Source organism: Antedon mediterranea, chromosome 3 (assembly GCF_964355755.1).
Source record: "Antedon mediterranea chromosome 3, ecAntMedi1.1, whole genome shotgun sequence".
Lineage (NCBI taxonomy): Eukaryota > Metazoa > Echinodermata > Crinoidea > Comatulida > Antedonidae > Antedon > Antedon mediterranea.
The window spans coordinates 6,975,958-6,997,603 of NC_092672.1; the positions used below are offsets into that span (position 1 = coordinate 6,975,958).

The 21,646-nt window shown below is 32.2% G+C and overlaps 1 protein-coding gene and 1 long non-coding RNA gene across 3 annotated transcripts; both read left to right on the plus strand.

The window, feature by feature from the left end:
- Positions 1-231: 231 nt before the first annotated feature.
- LOC140044712 (uncharacterized) lies at positions 232-1,240 on the plus strand. Its single transcript, XR_011844484.1, has 3 exons — positions 232-312; positions 596-712; positions 1,123-1,240. It is a non-coding gene; the product is annotated as an uncharacterized lncRNA (long non-coding RNA).
- Positions 1,241-4,828: 3,588 nt separating this feature from the next.
- On the plus strand, positions 4,829-10,660 carry LOC140044705 (G-protein coupled receptor GRL101-like). Of its 2 annotated transcripts, none has more exons than XM_072089335.1 (9): positions 4,829-4,925; positions 5,047-5,139; positions 6,040-6,111; positions 6,437-6,508; positions 6,606-6,677; positions 6,966-7,037; positions 7,544-8,610; positions 9,106-9,269; positions 9,522-10,660. In XM_072089335.1, the coding sequence occupies exons 2-9, from the start codon at positions 5,108-5,110 to the stop codon at positions 9,576-9,578; spliced, it is 1,608 nt and encodes a 535-aa protein (XP_071945436.1). In that variant the 5' UTR covers positions 4,829-4,925; positions 5,047-5,107; the 3' UTR covers positions 9,579-10,660. The 2 variants fall into 2 exon arrangements, with proteins under 2 accessions (XP_071945436.1, XP_071945437.1); XM_072089336.1 differs by having other exon boundaries at positions 7,544-8,578; positions 9,104-9,269.
- Positions 10,661-21,646: the final 10,986 nt, after the last annotated feature.

The window sequence follows — 21,646 nt, forward strand, 5'->3', positions numbered from 1 at the left end:
GGTGTAAACCATACAGCCACAGATTGTTAAGGTTTTAGGTTTTAGGTAGTTTGGCTATTTTGATTTCATGACTGGTATTAACGTTAATGCTTTTTAAACTTTTATTTTATACTTATATGTTTTTGTAAGGAATGTTAGCAAGTCGCTGAGAAAAGATAACAAAACAACAGTTGAATCCCATTTTAGTTTCAGAACCAGATAATAATTGTCCAATCACAAGCTTCCGATGTTTATCCGGTCATTGTATTCCCTATTCATTTTGTTGTGATCATAAATCTGATTGTCCGGATAATTCGGATGAAGCAGGTTGTAGTAAGTAACGTGTTTGTACAACCATTGATCAATTTAATATAGTTTTTTTATTAATGTGCCATGCTCATCCTTTGAAGAGATGATATCTTTATCATTCTTATTATTTAAAATTGATAATATAATAGTATCATCCTTAGTTATGTTTCTTTTTGCGTTGTTAGAAATTCTGTTTTGCAACGCGCGAATAGCACAAGTGTATGTATGATAAAGCCAAACCCAATTGCCGTCTATGATCTTAGAACACACTTGTTCTATATTTAAACCAGTATTTCTTTGTTTCTAGCATTCATTAATTGTACCGAAAGCGAATTTGCATGTGATAATGGTCGTTGTTTGGAGTCATCGTCAAGATGCAATGCTGTTACGGATTGTTTAGATGAATCTGACGAGAGAAAATGTGGTTAAGTAGTCATTACACTAAAACTGTAGATATTATGTTTATTAATGATTCGGGTGACCGAGTTTAAAAGGAAAAACGTCGTAAACCATAACCATAACAGTACAGGTCCAAGGCACTCTCCTCTTGCTAAGATCCATTCAGCCTGTGACAATACTTACTTTTTAAGTAAACAGAATAATATTTTTCTTGACATATATCATTGACATCGTTGGCACTCAATCTATGAAAGGTACAAAAATCACAACCAATTTACAATAATACAATAACAAAACACCTTCCCTAAATGTACCCCTTCTTTGATAAACCTAACAATGGTAAACCATAACATGTATAACAAAACAACAACAAAAGTATTTCTCAAGCCACATGTGTGTTGATCAACTCCAACTCTATCAAACATATCTTTACAGGTAAATGTAGCTCGAACTTTCTAAGATGTAGCGATGGAAAGTGTTTGCACCCAAAATACATATGTGATGGAGAATCTGATTGTCCCGATGGCACTGATGAAAAAAATGAAAACTGTGGTACGTTGTTCATATTTTTATAGAATAGTGAATTTTATAAACAATGTTAAAATTTTTTTTTTTTAAATTAATTTTTTTAGACTTATATGTGGAAATTAATTATATGTAAGCCAAAAAGTATAAAATATACGATATCATCGGATCTTTGTCAGAAAATGATTGATTATTTGCCGTTGGAGGTTGTTGAATATGTTGAATACCGTAGTGCCCTTTATCCGGTCGGTCAGGAACTATTAGACTGATTGTATTGTGTACAAAAACAATGCATGTTTATGAGTGCGATGGTAAAATAATTTTTAGGTGAAAGATGAAATTCTATTTTCATGAGGCGAAGCCGAGCGAAATGGTATTTTATATTTCACCGAAACGAAACGTTACAAGTACGTATATATATTTTATACTTGTTGGCTTGCACTTCCACTGTAATTCTGAAGCCAGATGAAATTATATTTGATCATATTCTTATACTATTATTTTCAAATAAAATCTATTTGATCATATGTTTATACTATTATTTCCCAAGATAATCTATTATTTATAACTGACTTTTTTTTTATTCTTACATAACAGAAAGTGTTTCATCAACATCCGTATGTGGTACAGAAAAATTCAAGTGCCAAAATAAACTTTGCATAGATCTACGTTACTTGTGTTTATTGGATTACGATCATTATTTATATATTAAGAAAGGGTGTCGTGATAACAGTCATCTACAGAATTGTGGTAAGAAGTATAATGATTTGACAGACAGTAAATCAGTAAATATATGATATTCTAACATACATGTTTTAATTTTTAAAGTATAATACATTAACATTTCCATAATTATAACATTGAAACAGAAAAAAGGGAAAAACATTATGTACTCATTTATTTCTATGACTTTTAAGATTACACTGATAATGTTGTTTAGCGTAACAACGAAACATGTTTGCTCATTTTTTCATAAAGCTAAAGTTTATTCTAATTTTACTATGCTGTCGGAAGTTCGGCAACATTATTCGCTACATCACCTTAACACTTCGGTGTCAATCAAGGATTAGGAAAGTTGGTAAAACTTAAACAATTACAAATCGTTTTTCCAAAACGTTAATTATCTATTTATTTATTATTTAGATCATCTTTTGTCTATGATATTTTTTTAATTTTTTCCAAAACATCAAATGTTTGTCAAGTTGGTTTTATATTATTTTGGATGGACCATTTAAAAATGTATTTTTACAGATTCGTATGAATGTCCACCAAACACTTACAAATGTCCGGACTCGTACTGCATCACAATCAAGAGTCGATGTGATGGACAGAAAGATTGTGCGCATGGTGAAGATGAAGATTTCTGTGGTAGGATCAAGTTTTAATGTCCACATACATCTACTATAATGAATAACAAAATCTGCTCTTGCTGGGTTACAATATGAAAATTCGATATTGTAGAAAACACACACCTATATTTTATTGTGGTAATCTAACCAAAATCCTGGAATGAATTACTGTAATAAAAAGGAATTACACTTTTTAAATGCATTTCTTTTTACAGATGACTATGACTGCCCGGGATATTTCAAATGTCAAGATGCGTCAAATTGTATTTCTCAAGATCGTGTGTGTGATGGTATCAAAGACTGTCTTCGTGGGGATGATGAACTTTTTTGTAGTAAGTTTTAGTTTTGTATATTAAATCATCATATTCATCGATCAGTTTCTATTTCAGAATACATAAATATAGTCACAAGCATGCAATGTAAAACAATGTTAAAGTTTGTATTCTTATATACAGCCAGCCACCGAGGTTTGAAATTTAGTATAATCATAATTTTAAAATTGTATACTACCTTGAAGTCATCATTGTAAGAAACACTCTACAATAATACTGACAGATCAGTTTATTACAAAGTGTGACAATGGTTGTTTGTTACAAAGTTCGTCAACACTGTTTACAAAGTTCATCAGGTTATTACAAAGTGCGTCAATACTTACTACAAAGTTCGTCAAGTTAATACAAAGTGCGTCAAAAACGCTTATTACAAAGTGCGTCAGTTTATTACAAAGTGCGTCAACACTTATTACAAAGTACGTCAACACTTATTACAAAGTTAGTGAACACTTATTACAAAGTTCTTCAAGTTAATACAAAGTGCGTCAAAAACGCTTATTACAAAGTGCGTCAGGTTATTACAAAATGCGTCAACACTTATTACAAAGTGCGTCAACACTTATTACAAAGTTCGTCAGGTTATTACAAAGTGCGTCAAAAACGCTTATTACAAAGTTCGTCCGTTTATTACAAAGTGCGTCAACACTTATTACAAAGTACGTCAACACTTATTACAAAGTTCGTCAACACTTATTACAAAGTTCGTCAAGTTAATACAAAGTGCGTCAAAAACGCTTATTACAAAGTGCGTCAGGTTATTACAAAGTGCGTCAACACTTATTACAAAGTGCGTCAACACTTATTACAAAGTTCGTCAGGTTATTACAAAGTGCGTCAAAAACGCTTATTACAAAGTTCGTCAGTTTATTACAAAGTGCGTCAACACTTATTACAAAGTGCGTCAACACTTATTACAAAGTGCGTCAACACTTATTACAAAGTGCGTCAACACTTATTACAAAGTTCGTCAAGTTAATACAAAGTGCGTCAAAAACGCTTATTACAAAGTGCGTCAGGTTATTACCAAAGTGCGTCAACACTTATTACAAAGTGCGTCAACACTTATTACAAAGTTCGTCAAGTTAATACAAAGTGCGTCAAAAACGCTTATTACAAAGTGCGTCAGGTTATTACCAAAGTGCGTCAACACTTATTACAAAGTGCGTCAACACTTATTACACAGTGCTTCAACACTTATTACACAGTGCTTCAACACTTATTCCAATGTTCGTCAGTTTATTACACAGTGCTTCAACACTTATTCCAATGTTCGTCAGTTTATTACACAGTGCGTCAAAGACGCTTATTACAAAGTTCGTCAACACTTTTTACAAAGTTCGTCAACACTAATTACAAAGTGCGTCAAAAACGCTTATTAACAAAGTTCGTTAACATTTATTACAAAGTTCATCAATACTTATTATAGAAGTTCGTCAGGTTATTACAAAGTGCGTCAACACTAATTGTTACAAAGTGCGTCAACACTAATTGAAAGTGCGTCAATACTAATTGTTACAAAGTTCGTTAACACTTATTACAAAGTTCATCAACACTTATTCCAAAGTTCGTCAGTTTAAAGTGCGTCAAAAACGCTTATTACAAAGTTCGTCAAGTTAATACAAAGTGCGTCAACACTTATTACAAAGTGCGTCAGGTTATTACAAAGTGCGTCAACATTTATTACAAAGTGCGTCAAAAATGCTTATTACAAAGTTCGTTAACACTTTTTTGATACTCGGAGATATTCCAAAATAATAAAATACATTTCTTGTATATTTCCATTATTTCCAACTGTATTATTATAGTTTTCGAGATATGTCCCTTTTCAAACCAAATGACGAACTCTCCTCTAGCAATTACAGCTAGAGAAATAATGTATTATCAGGAGGATAACTGTAAATATATTGATTATGTTTATTTTAGATTTAACATGCCCTGACGGATGTAACTGTCAAGGTCTTTCTTATATCTGCACTGGGACAGAATGGAAAAAATATAAAGCTGAACTAATTCCACAAGATATAAGATATTTGTATGTATTACGTTTTATTGTATCATACTGGTTCACATAAGTACTCACATATTAAAAGTAACTTAATTTTTTCGGAAATTATATTGATTTATAAATAAGAAGATTTGCTTATTTTTTTTAGAAACGTGAGCAAGGTTTCCGTACATCCTTGTAAGGGTGTTTCTAGAGATGAACTACTTTTCATGAAGTTACAATACCATTATCTTGTAGTCCTGTAAGTATTTTAGATACTGTTACCGTAAAGCCCTGATTATAGATTACTACTATATTAATTTTGGTCACGTCCCACCTTTTTGTCGTGAGGTGGTTTCCCGAATGATCGTAAAATAAAAACGGTACTGGGTATGACCAACTAGCGTTCCTGTCACCAACTAGTCATCCATTCTAGAAGTACTGATGTAGTAGCCTATCTGTACGGTGACCATAGAATGTGACCCGAGACATGACTAACTACGACTTTTAGTTGATAGAAGATTGAAAACATTGTTCAGAAGAGTTGTACTGTATGTGGATGTATAATGAAATTATGTCAATAATGATAACACACTAGGCATATAAATATAGTCATGTTTGTTAGTAAAAATAATTTTGAGTTAATAAGATATAAGGAAGAAAAGCAAAGAGACTATGGAGCGGCTATTCCTGAATATACAATACTAAGTATCGACGTTTCGATATTCAATATTGAACTTGACCAGTTATGCTTAGAGAATACATACGCAACACATTACTCGGTACCTTTATTCATTCGTTGTGCACAACCTTCTGACCGGAACTCCCTCCCTTTACAAATACCTCGTCTATTTAAACCAACCCACAGGTGGAAGATATGCAAATAAGTCATTGCGTACCACAAAAGAATATAGACGTCACAACAATACCAGTTACACCATAGAGCTTAACAAACTGTCTAGTTGGTTAATTTTGCTTCATAGTGGTTTAGAGAAAATGTTTCCAACCAACACAATGTTGTTTTAGGTATTGTTGATGAGAAATAATTAGAATTTGCTTCAGTGTTCATTAACATGTGTCGGAATTCTGTCGACGAAAATGACAAACTTAACTTGTTAGCAGTTAATATTTTTCTCACAAAACCTATCTATTATTATTTTAGTGATATATCTGGGAATAATATCAGAACCATCACCAACAACATGTTTAATGAGCTAGTGAATCTGAAACGCCTGTACGTAAAAAAACCTGTTGAATAAGCAATATTGAGACTAGTTACAATAATAATAATAACGACGACGACAACAACGACGACTAACCATGAGTGACGACAAAGGGCGTGGCTACAATGGCATACAAATAATCTATTTAAATATGATAAAATAGTGGATACAAATTTTGAGGACGATGGTGATAGATATTTTTAGTAATGAAGTTGAGATAAATACTGTACATTGGAGTTAAGTGATGATGTAAGGTGCTTGTTTTATGTTGACCGTAGATGTAGTTATTAGCTCTAACATTGCATTGGTAATATAATGTCATGATTTTTACTTTAGATATATTCAAGAAAACAAATTAACGAAACTAGAAGATAATGTCTTTGAAAATGCAAACAATTTACTATACCTGTAAGTACTAATTTAAAAAATACAAAATACACAATGTATATTTAATGTGATCGTAGTATTCCTTTCAACAAGGTTTCCGTATACTTGATTATTGTAGAGATATGCACGGTAACGGAATAAAGCAGTTAAACAGACACACATTTTCAGGTTTAAATAAACTTGAATATTTGTAAGTAACATTCGTTTATAATTGAAAGAACAACATTCCAATGGCTTTCTATAATAGAAATGTATCTAATTTGTCAATGGAAATATTTTAGAAATTGTTTATATATGGGTTAAAATTGGTTTCAATGAAAAGAGCTATACATTTACTTGTATAAGTTGTGCGTTTCACCACCATAGGCATCCTCTACCAGTTACCGTATAAAGCCCGATACATCTGTACGTAAAGTAAAACTTTAAATAGGTACACATACATAAATAGAAATACTATATTATGTATTATTTATAACAGAGATATATCTGACAATAATATTGACCTGGAGAATAAAGATATCTTCGTGGACTTACAGTCTCTGAAAACATTGTAAGTTTATTCATTTTTGTATGGGTCCGTTTTCAATGTTACTGTAATAGGTTTGACAAGGATATTGTGTGTCCCTTTCACATCGCTTAGCAAAACTCCGGAGTTTACAAACACCGGTACATAACACTAGCATATTGTTTATTGTGAATTAAGAAACAACTCCGGGAGTTCAACTCCTGGGTCAAATACCTGATGAGTGATGTACTCCGCTCTTTTTATTTCAAAACACCGGTTCTGCGGGACTGATGTGAATTGGATCGCTCCGATGTTACTAGTTGAAGTGAAGGGTTCTAGTGCTCCAGAGACAAGTTGGTGTTTCACAGAGTTTGTTGATGTTGATGGGTTTTTATTATATTTTATCCTAACTACTTGAATGTACAATACCAGATACACATTAAAAGAAAATATTACAAAATCCAAAAGAATAATTACTGGTTATTAATTTAACTTAAATTTAATCAAGAAAAAGCTCGACTCGGTGATTATTATTAGTTTGGTCTTTTCAGAAAATCGGATGACTACTTCTTTTGTTGTTTGTTGGATTCGGCCCGGCATATCGAGTGCACACCAACTGCCGATATATTTTCTTCTTGCGAAAATTTAATGCAAAATCAAATCATTCGGGTTTTCTTATGGATTTTTGGTTTAAGTGCACTGCTTGGAAACATGTTTGTAATTTTCTGGCGATGGAAGCATTGGCCTACAACGAGAAGTCTTTGTTCCAAGCAGTATATTCTTATCACAAATTTGGCCGTAGCAGATATGTTCATGGGAATATATATGCTGATAATTGCAACTGCTGATGTCCTCTTTCGAAACAATTATGTGATCCATGCTAACGATTGGAAAGCAAGCGTAGCCTGTACGTTTGCAGGAGTCTTAGCATTTCTATCAAGCGAATCATCCGTGTACATTTTAAGCGTCATTAGTTTTGATAGATTTCTGCACATTGCATTTCCGTTCGCAAACGTTCATTTTACACAGAAAACAATAAAAGGCGTTATTGCATTTGGATGGGTTCTGACGCTGGTTATGAGTATTCTGCCAGTATTACCGATCCCCTACTTTAACAATGAGTTTTACGGTGTAACCAGCGTGTGTCTTGCATTGCCATTGACGTCGGAAAAAGTGAGAGGATGGGAATATACCGCTGCCATTATAATTGGATTCAATACCTTGTGTTTCTTGATCATCTTTGTGTGCTACACCGCGATTTTCATTTTTATTAAAGCATCTAGCAGAAACATTAAACAAACAGGAACAAATAACTCTGACAAGAATCAACACATTGCAATTGCTATGAGAATGGCTTTTATTGTTGCTACAGATTTCTGCTGCTGGGTACCAATTATAGTAATAGGCATTTTATCATTGACGAGAACAGTTCACATACCACCAGAGGCATATGCATGGGCAGCGGTGTTCGTCTTGCCAATCAATTCTGCAATTAACCCTTATCTATATACGTGTGTAACTCTGAAGAAACGTCAGAAACAGAGGAATGTGTCTAAATACGTAACAGAAAAAACAAACGAATGTTCGACAGGTATGAAAACAGGCGAACGAGAGTACGGTACGTTTACTATAAGTAATCAATACATTAAAGGACAACTTGCGAGAAACATATTTTAAAAACGTTAGGGATGTACATATGATTTTAGAACAATCGCAAGATTTACGATATTGCCGCGCGCGCTCGCCGTACATCCGTCGCCGTACATCCGTCGCCGTAAATTGCTGTGACGTTACAAGTACATGGCAAAATCTACTTCATGAGTTTTCACTGTTATTAACACACAAGAGATAGGTACCGTCACTTCAACTGCTAATTTGACCTGTATTAGGCATATATTTGCCAAAATGTACGGCGAGCGCGTGCGGCGATCTCGCGATTGTTCTGAAATCATATGTACATCCCTAATACGTTGTTAAAATATATGGTTCTCGGTCAATTTGTCCTTTAAATATTAGGGCCTATTATGGAGCCAGATTTCCACTTTATACATCTACTCATCATACTCTAGAAAAGTAACTCATATTACAGTACAACATTTTTGTTCCACTTAAGGTACACATTTTACGAAGATGTTAAACGAAAGGTTGGTCGTAGAAATGATTGAAAATATCATACGATCACAAAAACTGTTCGATGAGAGTGTTAACGTTGAAATCTTACAGGATCTTTCAGAGGTACTGGATCTAGCTAAGAAGTATAATATTGACATTTCACAGGTACGTACAAGTGTGGCTTCAGTCGAACATCCTACGAAAAAAACCCGTATTTTGCTGATTTTGGTCATGATCATAATAAGGTTTATCGCAAATAGCGTGCTCCCAAACCCTTCCCACGGCGCATTGTGCAATGACGTTCCTCGCGAAATCAAGCTATTTGCGATAAACCTTATAGGCCTGAAAAAGAAAGATTGTGAATCATGTTTTTCCGGTAGAGATAAACTCAAGTTTTCTGTGTTTTTCAAAAATTAGATTGACGTTGGAAATCGTTTACAGCCTAACATAGTGACGACAACAACCAAGTTATGAATATTTTAAAAAGAAGAAAGATTGTGAATTATTATGTTTTTCCGGTAGAGAGCAAACTCAAGTTTTTATTTTAGCCTAACTTTGTTAATTTAATAATTAATTTGTGTATTTTGTGAATTATTTCTGCTTTTTAAAAATTAGATTGACGTTGGAAATCGTTTACAGCCTAACATAGTGACGACAACAACCAAGTAATAAATATTTTTCAGTCGATGTTTTAGTTAATTAGTCGATGTTGCTTCATTTTTCGTATTTTGTTTAATGTCGACGACGAAGATAGATTAAACGAGTCATGGTACTATTTTTCGATTGAATGGTTAAAGTATAATTATTGTTGTTATTGTTAAACACTAATTGAATGGGTTTTTTAATGTTTAATCATTTACGTAGGCTTAAAAAGTATTATAGATACATAACTTGTTATTTTTAAGGGAGGAGTTAGTTCAATTGTTATATTACGTACAGCCTGCAGCATTGTCTGCAGACGTGAAGATCTCTCCGATTCTTATGCACGTGACATTTCTTACACTGAGAGCAATTACGTCACTTTTGTTTATATGTAAATGTATCAGTGAAATGTGTATCTGTGTATTTATGTAACCAAGACGACACAGCCACAGGTCGGATTAGCACCGGATGTTATTATTAATATCTATATGTAATACGCTTAAAAGGGTAATAAATATGTATATTAATTTAATTATTCAATCCTGTAGAAACAATAGTGTTGCTCTATATAATTAGACAGTGACAATACAACATTTATACGAGAATTTAAAGTTTCGTATAATTTTAAAGCTACGCTTGTTTTGTAGCCGCACCATACATTAGAAAATTATAATATAATTATCCTAGTTTTATTTACCCAGCTTCTGTCAAAACTCATTCTAACGACTGCATGGTAAAGTATATCTCATGAATTATCTTGTATGTTAGGCTGAGGTGGTCGCGATGAAAAAATGTTACTACGTCGTATGTTTGCAAATTTATTTTGTGGAATGGTTTGTGGCATAACATACAGATCGACTTTTACATGTTTTTAACGTGAATACATATTAAAATAGCTCTCTGTACAATGCCGGTACAATAGAGGAATAAAGTTGTAATGTCCATGTTCATTGTGTATGTGTCTTATGTAGATACATTTCCAACAACTTTAAATGTCAAATCCGGGTCTAGAACCAGCAGAAAACAAGACAAAAAGTAATATATGCCACGCGTAATGTTATTTGATTTGTATTGGCTGGAGGGCTTCGAAAGAACCCTTTCCCCCTAAAGTGTCCTTTTCAAACTAGAGATCAGGTATGGTAAATATTATGACTAAGTAACCTAAGCTGATGACGACCTTTGCCTCTGTAATAAAATATAAAAATAATTTTTTTTTTCCACAGATAGTTTACTGTAATGGCTGTTTCATGTTACACAATTGCTATAATTGCTAAAAAAATGAATTATGCTGTTTTCATCTTTAGGCTCAAGTGCTTAGCAATAGTTCCGTTTATTTTGTATAGCTCTTTTTACATCATTATCATCATCATTATCAATAACAATTTAGCATCATTAAATCCATGATGTCATTTTTCATGCTATACAATGCATGCTACAGTATATATTAGATTTTATATAACACCTAAATAAATTCCTGCCATTTGATTGGACGATTGTGGGTCACATGATGTGCAATAGTACGCACTATTAAACGATCGTGTACGAAAAAAAAAATCTGTTCGCAATTGGAAATTGTGTACTTTCGTCGCAAATGTTACATTACATTACGAGAGATATATATGTATTAACTTAGATCAAAAAGAAATTTAAATTAACTTTAGATCGTTTTTAGGATTTTGACTACCAGCCATTGAATACAAGAAATTGGGATTATCACGACCATAATGAAATACCTTACACTTAGTGTCGTATTGCTGTATTTTGGCCTAGGCCTAGTAGGTTTATTATAACCTATCATCATTCACCAAATTCCATTATTTGTACCATTACACGAATACAAAACATTCATTATTTGTTTTATATAACATCTAAATATATTTCTGTCACTTGAATCAAATAAAAGGTAGGCCTAGTCAAGGCCTACATTTGATTCACATTGATTAAAACAGTAACATTAAATATAATTATTTATATGGAATTTATAAATTATAACAGGCCTAGGCCTAGCTAAGCCTAGGATTGTTTGGTCGTTTGTTGACATAATTAACAATCTACATACGCTGCATGTAGGTTGAATCAAGTTCAGTTGTTGAGAAGTTTTCCAAGAGGAACAATTGAGCAGATGAAAAGCAGTTGATTGCTATATTCATAGCTGCATCCAATGCCAAGCAGCAACACACACGTAGCCGAGAACCTCTAGTAATGTCTAAACTACCAACAGGCCCATGGAAGGAGCTAAGCATTGACTTCGCCGAACTACCTTCAGCATATCTTATCTTCATAATAGACAATACTCTCGATTTCCAATTCTAGGGGTCATCAAGTCTGTTAGCGCTGCAACTGTCATTCCGAGAATCAGTGATGATAATTAGTTACATTTTCCTGAGTACTCTGTATTTTAAAAAATGGTAATTTCCGCTACATTATTTAATATTTGATATTCGATGACTAGGCCTACTAAAACCAAAACTAATAATCATTCTGTCGTTATATATACATCGTTTCCTATATGCAATGTCGTCGATTGTCGGAGCCAAATTTGGTATTAACGTAAAGATCAAGCTTTGCTCGAAATATTAATGTCAAAATTAGGGCGCGAATCGACGCGAATCAAAACTATTTTAGTTGTTTTACTTTAAAAATACGATTTTTTGGTATTTTTCAATTAGCAATTGACATGACTCATCAGGTAGATTTGGTTAAGCACACTTGACGTCACAGCAATTTACGGCGACTGCTGTATGACGAGCGTGCGTGGCGAAATTGTAAGTCTCGCAATTGTTCTGAAATCATACATCGTACATCCCTAATACGTTGACAAAATATGGTTCTCGGTGAAGTTGTCCTTTAAGCATTTATATTCATTTATAGGTATTGATATAGGCAAATACATTTGCACACTACAAGAATCGGGTGCTAGTAAACAATTAATGTTAACATTTATTTGCACACGACAGACTGTTTCATGAAGGTGATAAAAATCACTCTTCAATCATCAAATGCTAGCCTCCGAGTAAAGAATAATATGAAGTACAATTCACAGAAAGATACTGTTTATCTAGTTTAAACATATATTGCCCTAAAAAAAGTAAGTATTTTTATTGAATATGCCAATTTAATGTTACATAATAGTTATTCACTTTGATCAAAAATTTGATAGAAAAAAAAATACCTAAAAGAAACTGTAAATTAATGCAAAAAATAATCAAATTGACTGGAAGTCAATCGGTTTTTGGTTGAATTTAACCATTCATTTTATCTTTTTATAAGTGAAAACATTTGTTTTCCTACAGAAGTGATTAAATTGATCAAAATGGCCTATTCAAAGTGTTTTTTTATTAATCTTCATTTTTCATGTTTTTGGGGGACAATACATCTTTAATTTATGCAACATTCCAAATATTGTTGTATCAAAATTATATGGATACACATATTGTTGGTTCTGTCTGGTTTCAATTCCAGCTAAAGCACTCGTGACAAAAGAATATATTATAATATGTCAACATCTTTTACTATCGAATTTTAGTTTACTCCCCGAATACATTGTTTTCTAACCAAGCTATGAAATATTAATAACATAGTTAGATGTTTGTTCTATATATATAGATAATATATAATAAACCAATTAAAACCAGAATACATACTGATTATTAGTTGCTTATAATTCATGAGCACGGGCGATGTATTATGCGTGGTAATTAATTACTAGGACAATTTGAAATTGACTAAGACAAGATTTGCTTTAATATATACAATATTGATTTTAAATGTTATGGAAATGTTCAGCAGACACAAGATATAGATACGAAGCTACATAAGATACAGAAACAAGAGATACAGATAAAGATACAAGATAAAGATACAAGATAAGTTACATGATACATATACAAGATACATATACAAGATACAGATACAAGATACAGATACAAGATAAAGATACAAGATAAAGATACAAGATACAGATACAAGATACAGATACAAGATACAGATACAAGATACAGATACAAGATAAAGATACAAGATAAAGATACAAGATAAAGATACAAGATACAAGATACAAGATACAGATACAAGACACAGATACAAGATACAGATAAAAGATACAGATACAAGATACAGATACAAGATAAAGATACAAGATAAAGATACAAGATACAGATACAAGATACAGATACAAGATACAGATACAAGATACAGATACAAGATAAAGATACAAGATACAGATACAAGATAAAGATACAAGATATAGATACAAGATACAAGATACAGATACAAGACACAGATACAAGATACAGATACAAGATACAGATACAAGATACAGATACAAGATACAGATACAAGATAAAGATACAAGATAAAGATACAAGATAAAGATACAAGATATAGATACAAGATACAAGATACAAGATACAGATACAAGATAAAGATACAAGATAAAGATACAAGATACAGATACAAGATACAGATACAAGATACAGATACAAGATACAGATACAAGATACAAGATAAAGATACAAGATCAAGATACAAAAATAAGTTACACGATACAGATACAAGATACAAGATACAAGATACAAGATACAAGATAAAGATACAAGATAAAAATACACGATACAGATACAAGATACATATACAAGGTACATATACAAGATACAGATACAAGGTACAGATACAAGATACAGATACAAGATACAGATACAAGACACAGATACAAGATACAGATACAAGATATAGATACAAGATACAGATACAAGATATAGATACAGATACAAGATACAGACACAGATACAGATACAAGATACAGATACAGATACAAGATAAAGATACAAAAATAAGTTACACGATACAGATACAAGATACAGATACAGATACAAGATAAAATTTCAAAATAAAATTACAAAATAAGTTACAAGACACAGATACAAGATACAGATACAAAATACAGATACAAGATACAGATACAAGATATAGATACAAGATACAGATACAAGATATAGATACAAGATACAGATACAAGATATAGATACAAGATATAGATACAAGATACAGATACAAGATACAGATACAAGATATAGATACAAGATATAGATACAAGATACAGATACAAGATATAGATACAAGATACAGATAAAGATACAGATACAAGATATAGATACAGATACAAGATACAAGATACAGATACAAGATACAAGATATAGATACAAGATACAGATACAGATACAAGATACAGATACAGATAAAGATACAGATACAAGATATAGATACAAGATATAGATACAAGATACAAGATATAGATACAAGATACAGATACAAGATATAGATACAAGATACAGATACAAGATATAGATACAAGATACAGATACAAGATATAGATACAGATACAAGATACAGACACAGATACAGATACAAGATACAGATACAGATAAAGATACAGATACAAGATATAGATACAAGATATAGATACAAGATACAGATACAAGATATAGATACAAGATACAGATACAAGACACAGATACAAGATACAGATACAAGACACAGATACAAGATACAGATACAAGATACAGATACAAGATACAGATACAAGATACAGATACAGATACAAGATACAGATACAGATACAAGATAAAGATACAAGATACAGATACAAGATACAGATACAAGATATAGATACAGATACAATATAGTACAGATACAGATACAAGATAAAAGATACAGATACAAGATACAGATACAGATACAAGATACAGATACAAGATACAGATACAAGATATAGATACAAGATAAAGATACAAGATACAGATACAGATACAAGATACAGATACCAGATACAGATACAAGATATAGATACAAGATATAGATACAAGATACAGATACAAGATACAGATACAAGATACAAGATACAGATACAAGATACAGATACAAGATACAGATACAAGATACAGATACAAGATACAGATACAGATACAAGATACAGATACAGATACAGATACAAGATACAGATACAAGATACAGATACAAGATATAGATACAGATACAATATAGTACAGATACAGATACAAGATACATACGTCAGTAGCATTTATTAGTTTAGAGATTTAATTTGGCTGCTCACAGATCTTGACGTTCTTCACACAAGCTTTCTTGTTTAGTACATTGTTCTGACAAGAATGAGTTTGAAGTCTGTCTTTCGCCATATCTAGTTTTTTACCGAACAGCTCATTTTTATTTGTTATATTGTCAATGGCACGCTTTCTGTTGACGGTGGTAATGCAGTTTTAATTGATACAATCAAACATGTACAACTTGTATTACATTCTACAAGCATTGGATTGACAGTGGCATTATCAGTATTAAAGACATTGTTAATAAGAACACTTTTTTAACATCAAACGAAATACTGGTGAAACTACAATGTAAAACAAACTGGTTAAATGAGTATTTGTGCATTATTAAGGCAATACCAATTCAATGGAAACGTATTATTAAGGAGGTAGATATTTTCAATTGTGATGATAATGATGAATTAGTTGGGACCAAGTATGAGATTAATACTACCAAACTAATATACTCATGGTTTGTGAAAGAATATTTCATTATTCCAATGTCACAACTAAAATGGGAAGAGTACTTCAATGATAACAACATTGATTGGAAAACTTCTTGGTTACGGAAAGTATGTAAAATAAAAGATAAGAAACTAGCACAATTCAATTATAAGATGTTACATAGAATACTGCCTACCAACAAACGGCTGTATCAGTGGAAAGTTAAGGAAACACAAACGTGTGACAAATGTGGAGAAATTGAAAATGAAAATCATTTGTTTTTTAGTTGTAGATTTATTCAGAAATATTGGAGGAAAATGCTTAGTATCTTTGTAAGTTTAAATCACAATAATATATCATTTAAACAATTAATACTAGGAACGGGAGATAAGCTAATAGATTATATTTACACTTTTGCAGCATTTACTATTTATAGAATAAAAATGTTATCTGCACTAAATAAGCCAGTGGGTAAATCTTTATGGAATTCATTTAAAAGCAATATGTTATATAACATTGAATGTAAAACATATAACAATAAAGAAACAAGTATAGAAAAATGGGTAGCTTTAAGAAATAAGATTATGATAATATAATTTCTAATTTGATACGATTAACCGATACGGGTTACTGGTGGTACTGAGCTATTATTGTTTTTTTTTATCATGTATATAAATATATTGTATAATCCGGGTTGTAATGAAAACAAACAAATGAAAATGTGTGAACTATTTTAAAACGGGATAGATGATAATGATGATCCTGTCAAGTGTATAACAAAATATAAGAAAATTAATGAAAAAAGGAGTAATACAGAATTCATATATGTAAAAATGTTACTTATGAACTGTAACGACATTTTCAAGTTAAATAATACGATTTTATGTAATATGAGATAATATGAATGTGAATAAAAGTGGTGTTTGCGCCACAAAAGAGAAAAAAAAAACTTGTATTACATGACTACTGCTGTATAGGCTTATATAAGCATTACAATCATTAAATATTGATATATAAATAGTATATGGACACAAACGTCAACATCTTTCGTACTAATTGTAATTCCTCAAATAAATTTTTTTTCTGGTAAAGCCATAAAATATTCTTAAAATAGATGTTTGTTCTATACTTAAATAAACCAATTGATATCAGGAGAATACATGATTGTTTGTTGCTTAACATTCATGAGCACGCGTGATATGTTGCAAAAGGTACTTAATGTTGATGTCTGCAGGAAAATTAAACACTTTATAAGTCCTGTAATGTTTATTTAGGTCGTGTCCACAACTCGAAATATCAGAAAAACCTGAAGTTATTTGAGAGTTGGTTTGAAATATACAATATTGGTTCACATTTGTAATTAGTTATTCATAAGACGAATGATTAATGTATACTAGTTGAGTGATAATTTGCCATTTAAAATTGTCTTTTAAAATGTTTAAGGGACAAGCCGGCGACAATCATCTCACCACCGTCTTAATTACATCGTATCTAAAGAAAACATTTACATAGATTATCTCTTAAATTTAACAACACTACGTTCATGTACTAGAAAAACGGATTATGTCACTGTGATGATTAAATTTAAAACTCAAATAACTCTTCATTAAGAATCCTAGCAAATTCACACGAGATTACAACATATACCTTTATCGTCAATGTCTTGATTTTGTATTTAATCTTGTATTGTTCAATGGCCACTGACTTGTACTGTAACAAATTGTTCATGGCACTGAACACGTTAACTTGCTTTGTTTATGTGTACTTTTTAGTCGCATGGACGCGACTCTATAGTTCACTATGTCGGTCTGTCGGTCCGGTATCACTATGCGTTTTAGCACGCGACTTATGGCTGTTGGCCTTGTTTTGTATGGATTGTGTACCTACAGGAGGGACGACAGTTATGGACTTGTTTGAGTCTCTATATCGTCCCTCTATGATACTTTTTGGTTGTTGATTTATTTCATTAGTCTATATGTATGTACATAATATGTTAATGTTTGATGTTGGTCGAAAAAAATGTTGAATTGAATTTAAAATGCTATCATAACATTTAATAGTATTGTAACAACTTTCAATGAAAACAGAATACTGTATCTTAAGTGAATGATAGTGCATCTGAATTGCAGGGACAGTATAGTATTAATAGAAGTAACAGTGTAGGCCTATATGTATGGGTAGTGTATCGGAAGAAATTCCTGTGTGTAAACGACATGTATTATAGTCCTGCCGTACGTAATTTAAAATCGCCAGTTTTTTTTACGCTGAAAAATTACTGCGTATTCGAGAACCATCCGTGGGCACGACCTAGACGGTACGCGAGCGTACCATCTATTCTAGTCTATGGTAAATTGGAGTGCATCTTATAGACCGTGACCCTTATATGAGTAACCTTCCATGAGGAGTATAAACAGTGCATCTTAAATTTAGTTTCGTAGTAGGCCTACTTAGTTTCAATTGACTATTAATTACGATTAAAAATCAATATGTACACCTACTGAGGGAGCACTATATAATCATGAATTTAATTAGTATAGTAAATTGAAAGCAATAAAATCAGACGCGAGAGTGTTGATAAATACATCAGATATTATGTGTGGAACTGGAAAGACGGTAATGACAAAGTATACGTGTATCATCATATCTTAATTGGGTACGTATAGCCTACAATTCATTTTTATTAATTAATAATAAATAAGTAAGTAGGCCTAATAATATAACGATGAACCCAGTTCTGTCACTGGAAGCCTACTTAATTTATGCTTGCTATGACAGAAAAGCATAGACTTTTTTGGTGTTGTAATGACATTATATCCACAGCAACATTTACACATTTATCAGCAAGACGTTGCAACCCTAAGCAGGAGTGAGCTCGGAAAAGGTAAATCATTTTGCTTACAACATACATACTTACAATCACATATTGCGTTTGTTTAATAAACGCAAGATTTAATTTATATGACATCCAATTCAAATCAGTGTTTAGTTACAGGTACTGTACGATAATGTTTCCAATTACTATTCCTATTATTAATTTAGTTTGAATTATGTTAATTTAAATTTGTATTCAGATTTACAAATGTTGGCATGGTCTAAAGCTCTGTCTACACTATCAAAATTGATGTGACAAAAAATGTGATGTGCCTATATATGGACATGATGATGTCACATCACTACCATATTTGGGCATACTGTATCACTGCCATATTTAGGCGTATCACACTTTTTTGGCAAACTAGTTTGATAGTGTAGACAGAGCTTTACTTTTCGGTTATGAATGGTCTAATTTTGGTCTTACAGCGTCTTGACCTCTGTAGAGTAAAACGAGGAGACCATCTGTACCTGTAGGCCTACTTATATTTTACTATATATAATGCCTTTTACACACAACACAAATAAGTAAAGATTTCCCAGTTTATTCAAAGTATACTAATACCTAATATATATATTTAACCGTATTTCATTTTCTATATTTTCAGAACTTATGAATATCGTACAAATGACGATTTGGTTTTTTGGACCATTGTTGCTGGTCATACTGTCAGATTTTCCATATTCAAGTTAGTGTGTCTCTTTTAATTATTTATGATGATGTTCACTATGGTTTCTGAATTTTCTGTATATATTACCCTAACTTATTTTTAATGTAGTCTTTAACCCATATGCTTATATACACTACTGTAGTCAAACGAAATACAGTATTGTAGTTGGCTGTTCTAAGAAAAAAAGATAGTAAAAGTACTGCAATACTGTACCTCTTGATCCATAAGACTATATAACATGATTTTTTCTAGCACTAGCCTACCTGACTTTGGAAGATGGTACAATAGGCAGAGAAGGCCGAATAGAAATTGATGAATATGGGGACTACTCTGGTACTGTCTGTTCTATCGGATGGACTGAACACGACGCTAATCTGTTATGCAAGTTACTTGGTTACGAAGGTGCAGACGAACATTTAGTGTACAGATTTGGAGAGGGAACTGGAAATATTTGGTCAGAAATTACTGGGTGCATTGACCGTGATTACGGTACCGAATGTAGTCCTATCAACTCAACGGCGGATCCAGAATGTACACATTCAAAGGATGTTGGAGTTGTCTGCTCAAAACGTAAGTTGTAAACTTATATTATATTGATGACCCTAATTGTTATAGTTTTTATGAACCAAAAACAACATTTTCTTCCCATAAACGTAATTTACAATATTGAACGAATAAGGTATCAGAATGGAGCATATAACAACTTATCTAGATACATAGTTAACTTTCCTTCTTTGTAATTTAGTGGATATTCGATTAGTTGGTGAAAATTCTAACGAAGGTCGTGTTGAGTTTAAATATCATAGTCGATGGTCAGCAACTTGGGATCTACGACTTCCCGAAGCTGATGTAATCTGCCGTTCACTGAACTTTCCTTCTGCTGAGTTTTCGGAATGTGGGATCTTTGGAACTGTATACGGCATGTCTTCTTATGGAATTATGTGTTTGGGTAATGAACAAGAAATAAGTGATTGTCGGATTTTCTATAATAGTTGGTATTCCTATTTATATCGAGACCATCAATATGGGATTAGGTGTCTAAAAGGTACTGATTTGTAGAATTATAATGAGTACTATATGAAAAAATTTTTTTTTCAAGTTTTGTAAACATTCTAACTTTAATTTGAATTAAATCAATTTGAACTTTTACAGATGGAGTAAAACTAACCGGAGGACAAGTTGAGTCAGAAGGACTACTTGAGGTTTATACAGCCTCTGAATGGCACACTGTCTGCTTCGAAGAATTTGACCTTGAAGCTGGAATAGTTGTCTGTAGACAACTTAACTTTGACAACGTTTTAGATATAATTTCTGTCAATTACTCCAGCAATCTAAACGTAACGAGTAACATTTCTTGCTCGGGAACAGAGAATAGATTCGAAGATTGCTCATTCGAAACTGGACCAATTCAGATGTGTAGAAGTAAAGTGTATTTGTCATGCGGAACAAGTAGGCAATGCAATTCTAGACTGAACTATTTACGTTTTAGTTTTTAGAAATATACATTGTATACAAGTATACATTGGTATTTTGTACAGTACTTTCCTTAACAGTTGTTACAATTACTTTATAACTCCGCAGGTGGATTAAGGTTGGTTGATGGCTATTCCATGACTTCGGGATATGCTCAGTTATATAATAATGGTACATGGACATACGTGTGCAAATTGGAAGATGAAATGCATCCTTTTACGCATATCTGCCTACAGCAGCAAACAACCGGTGTACACCTAGCCAGGCATAAATACAACTTCCGTATTAATTATGACGACCCATGCTTAACGTGTAGCCCACTATGGTGCTACAGTTCAAA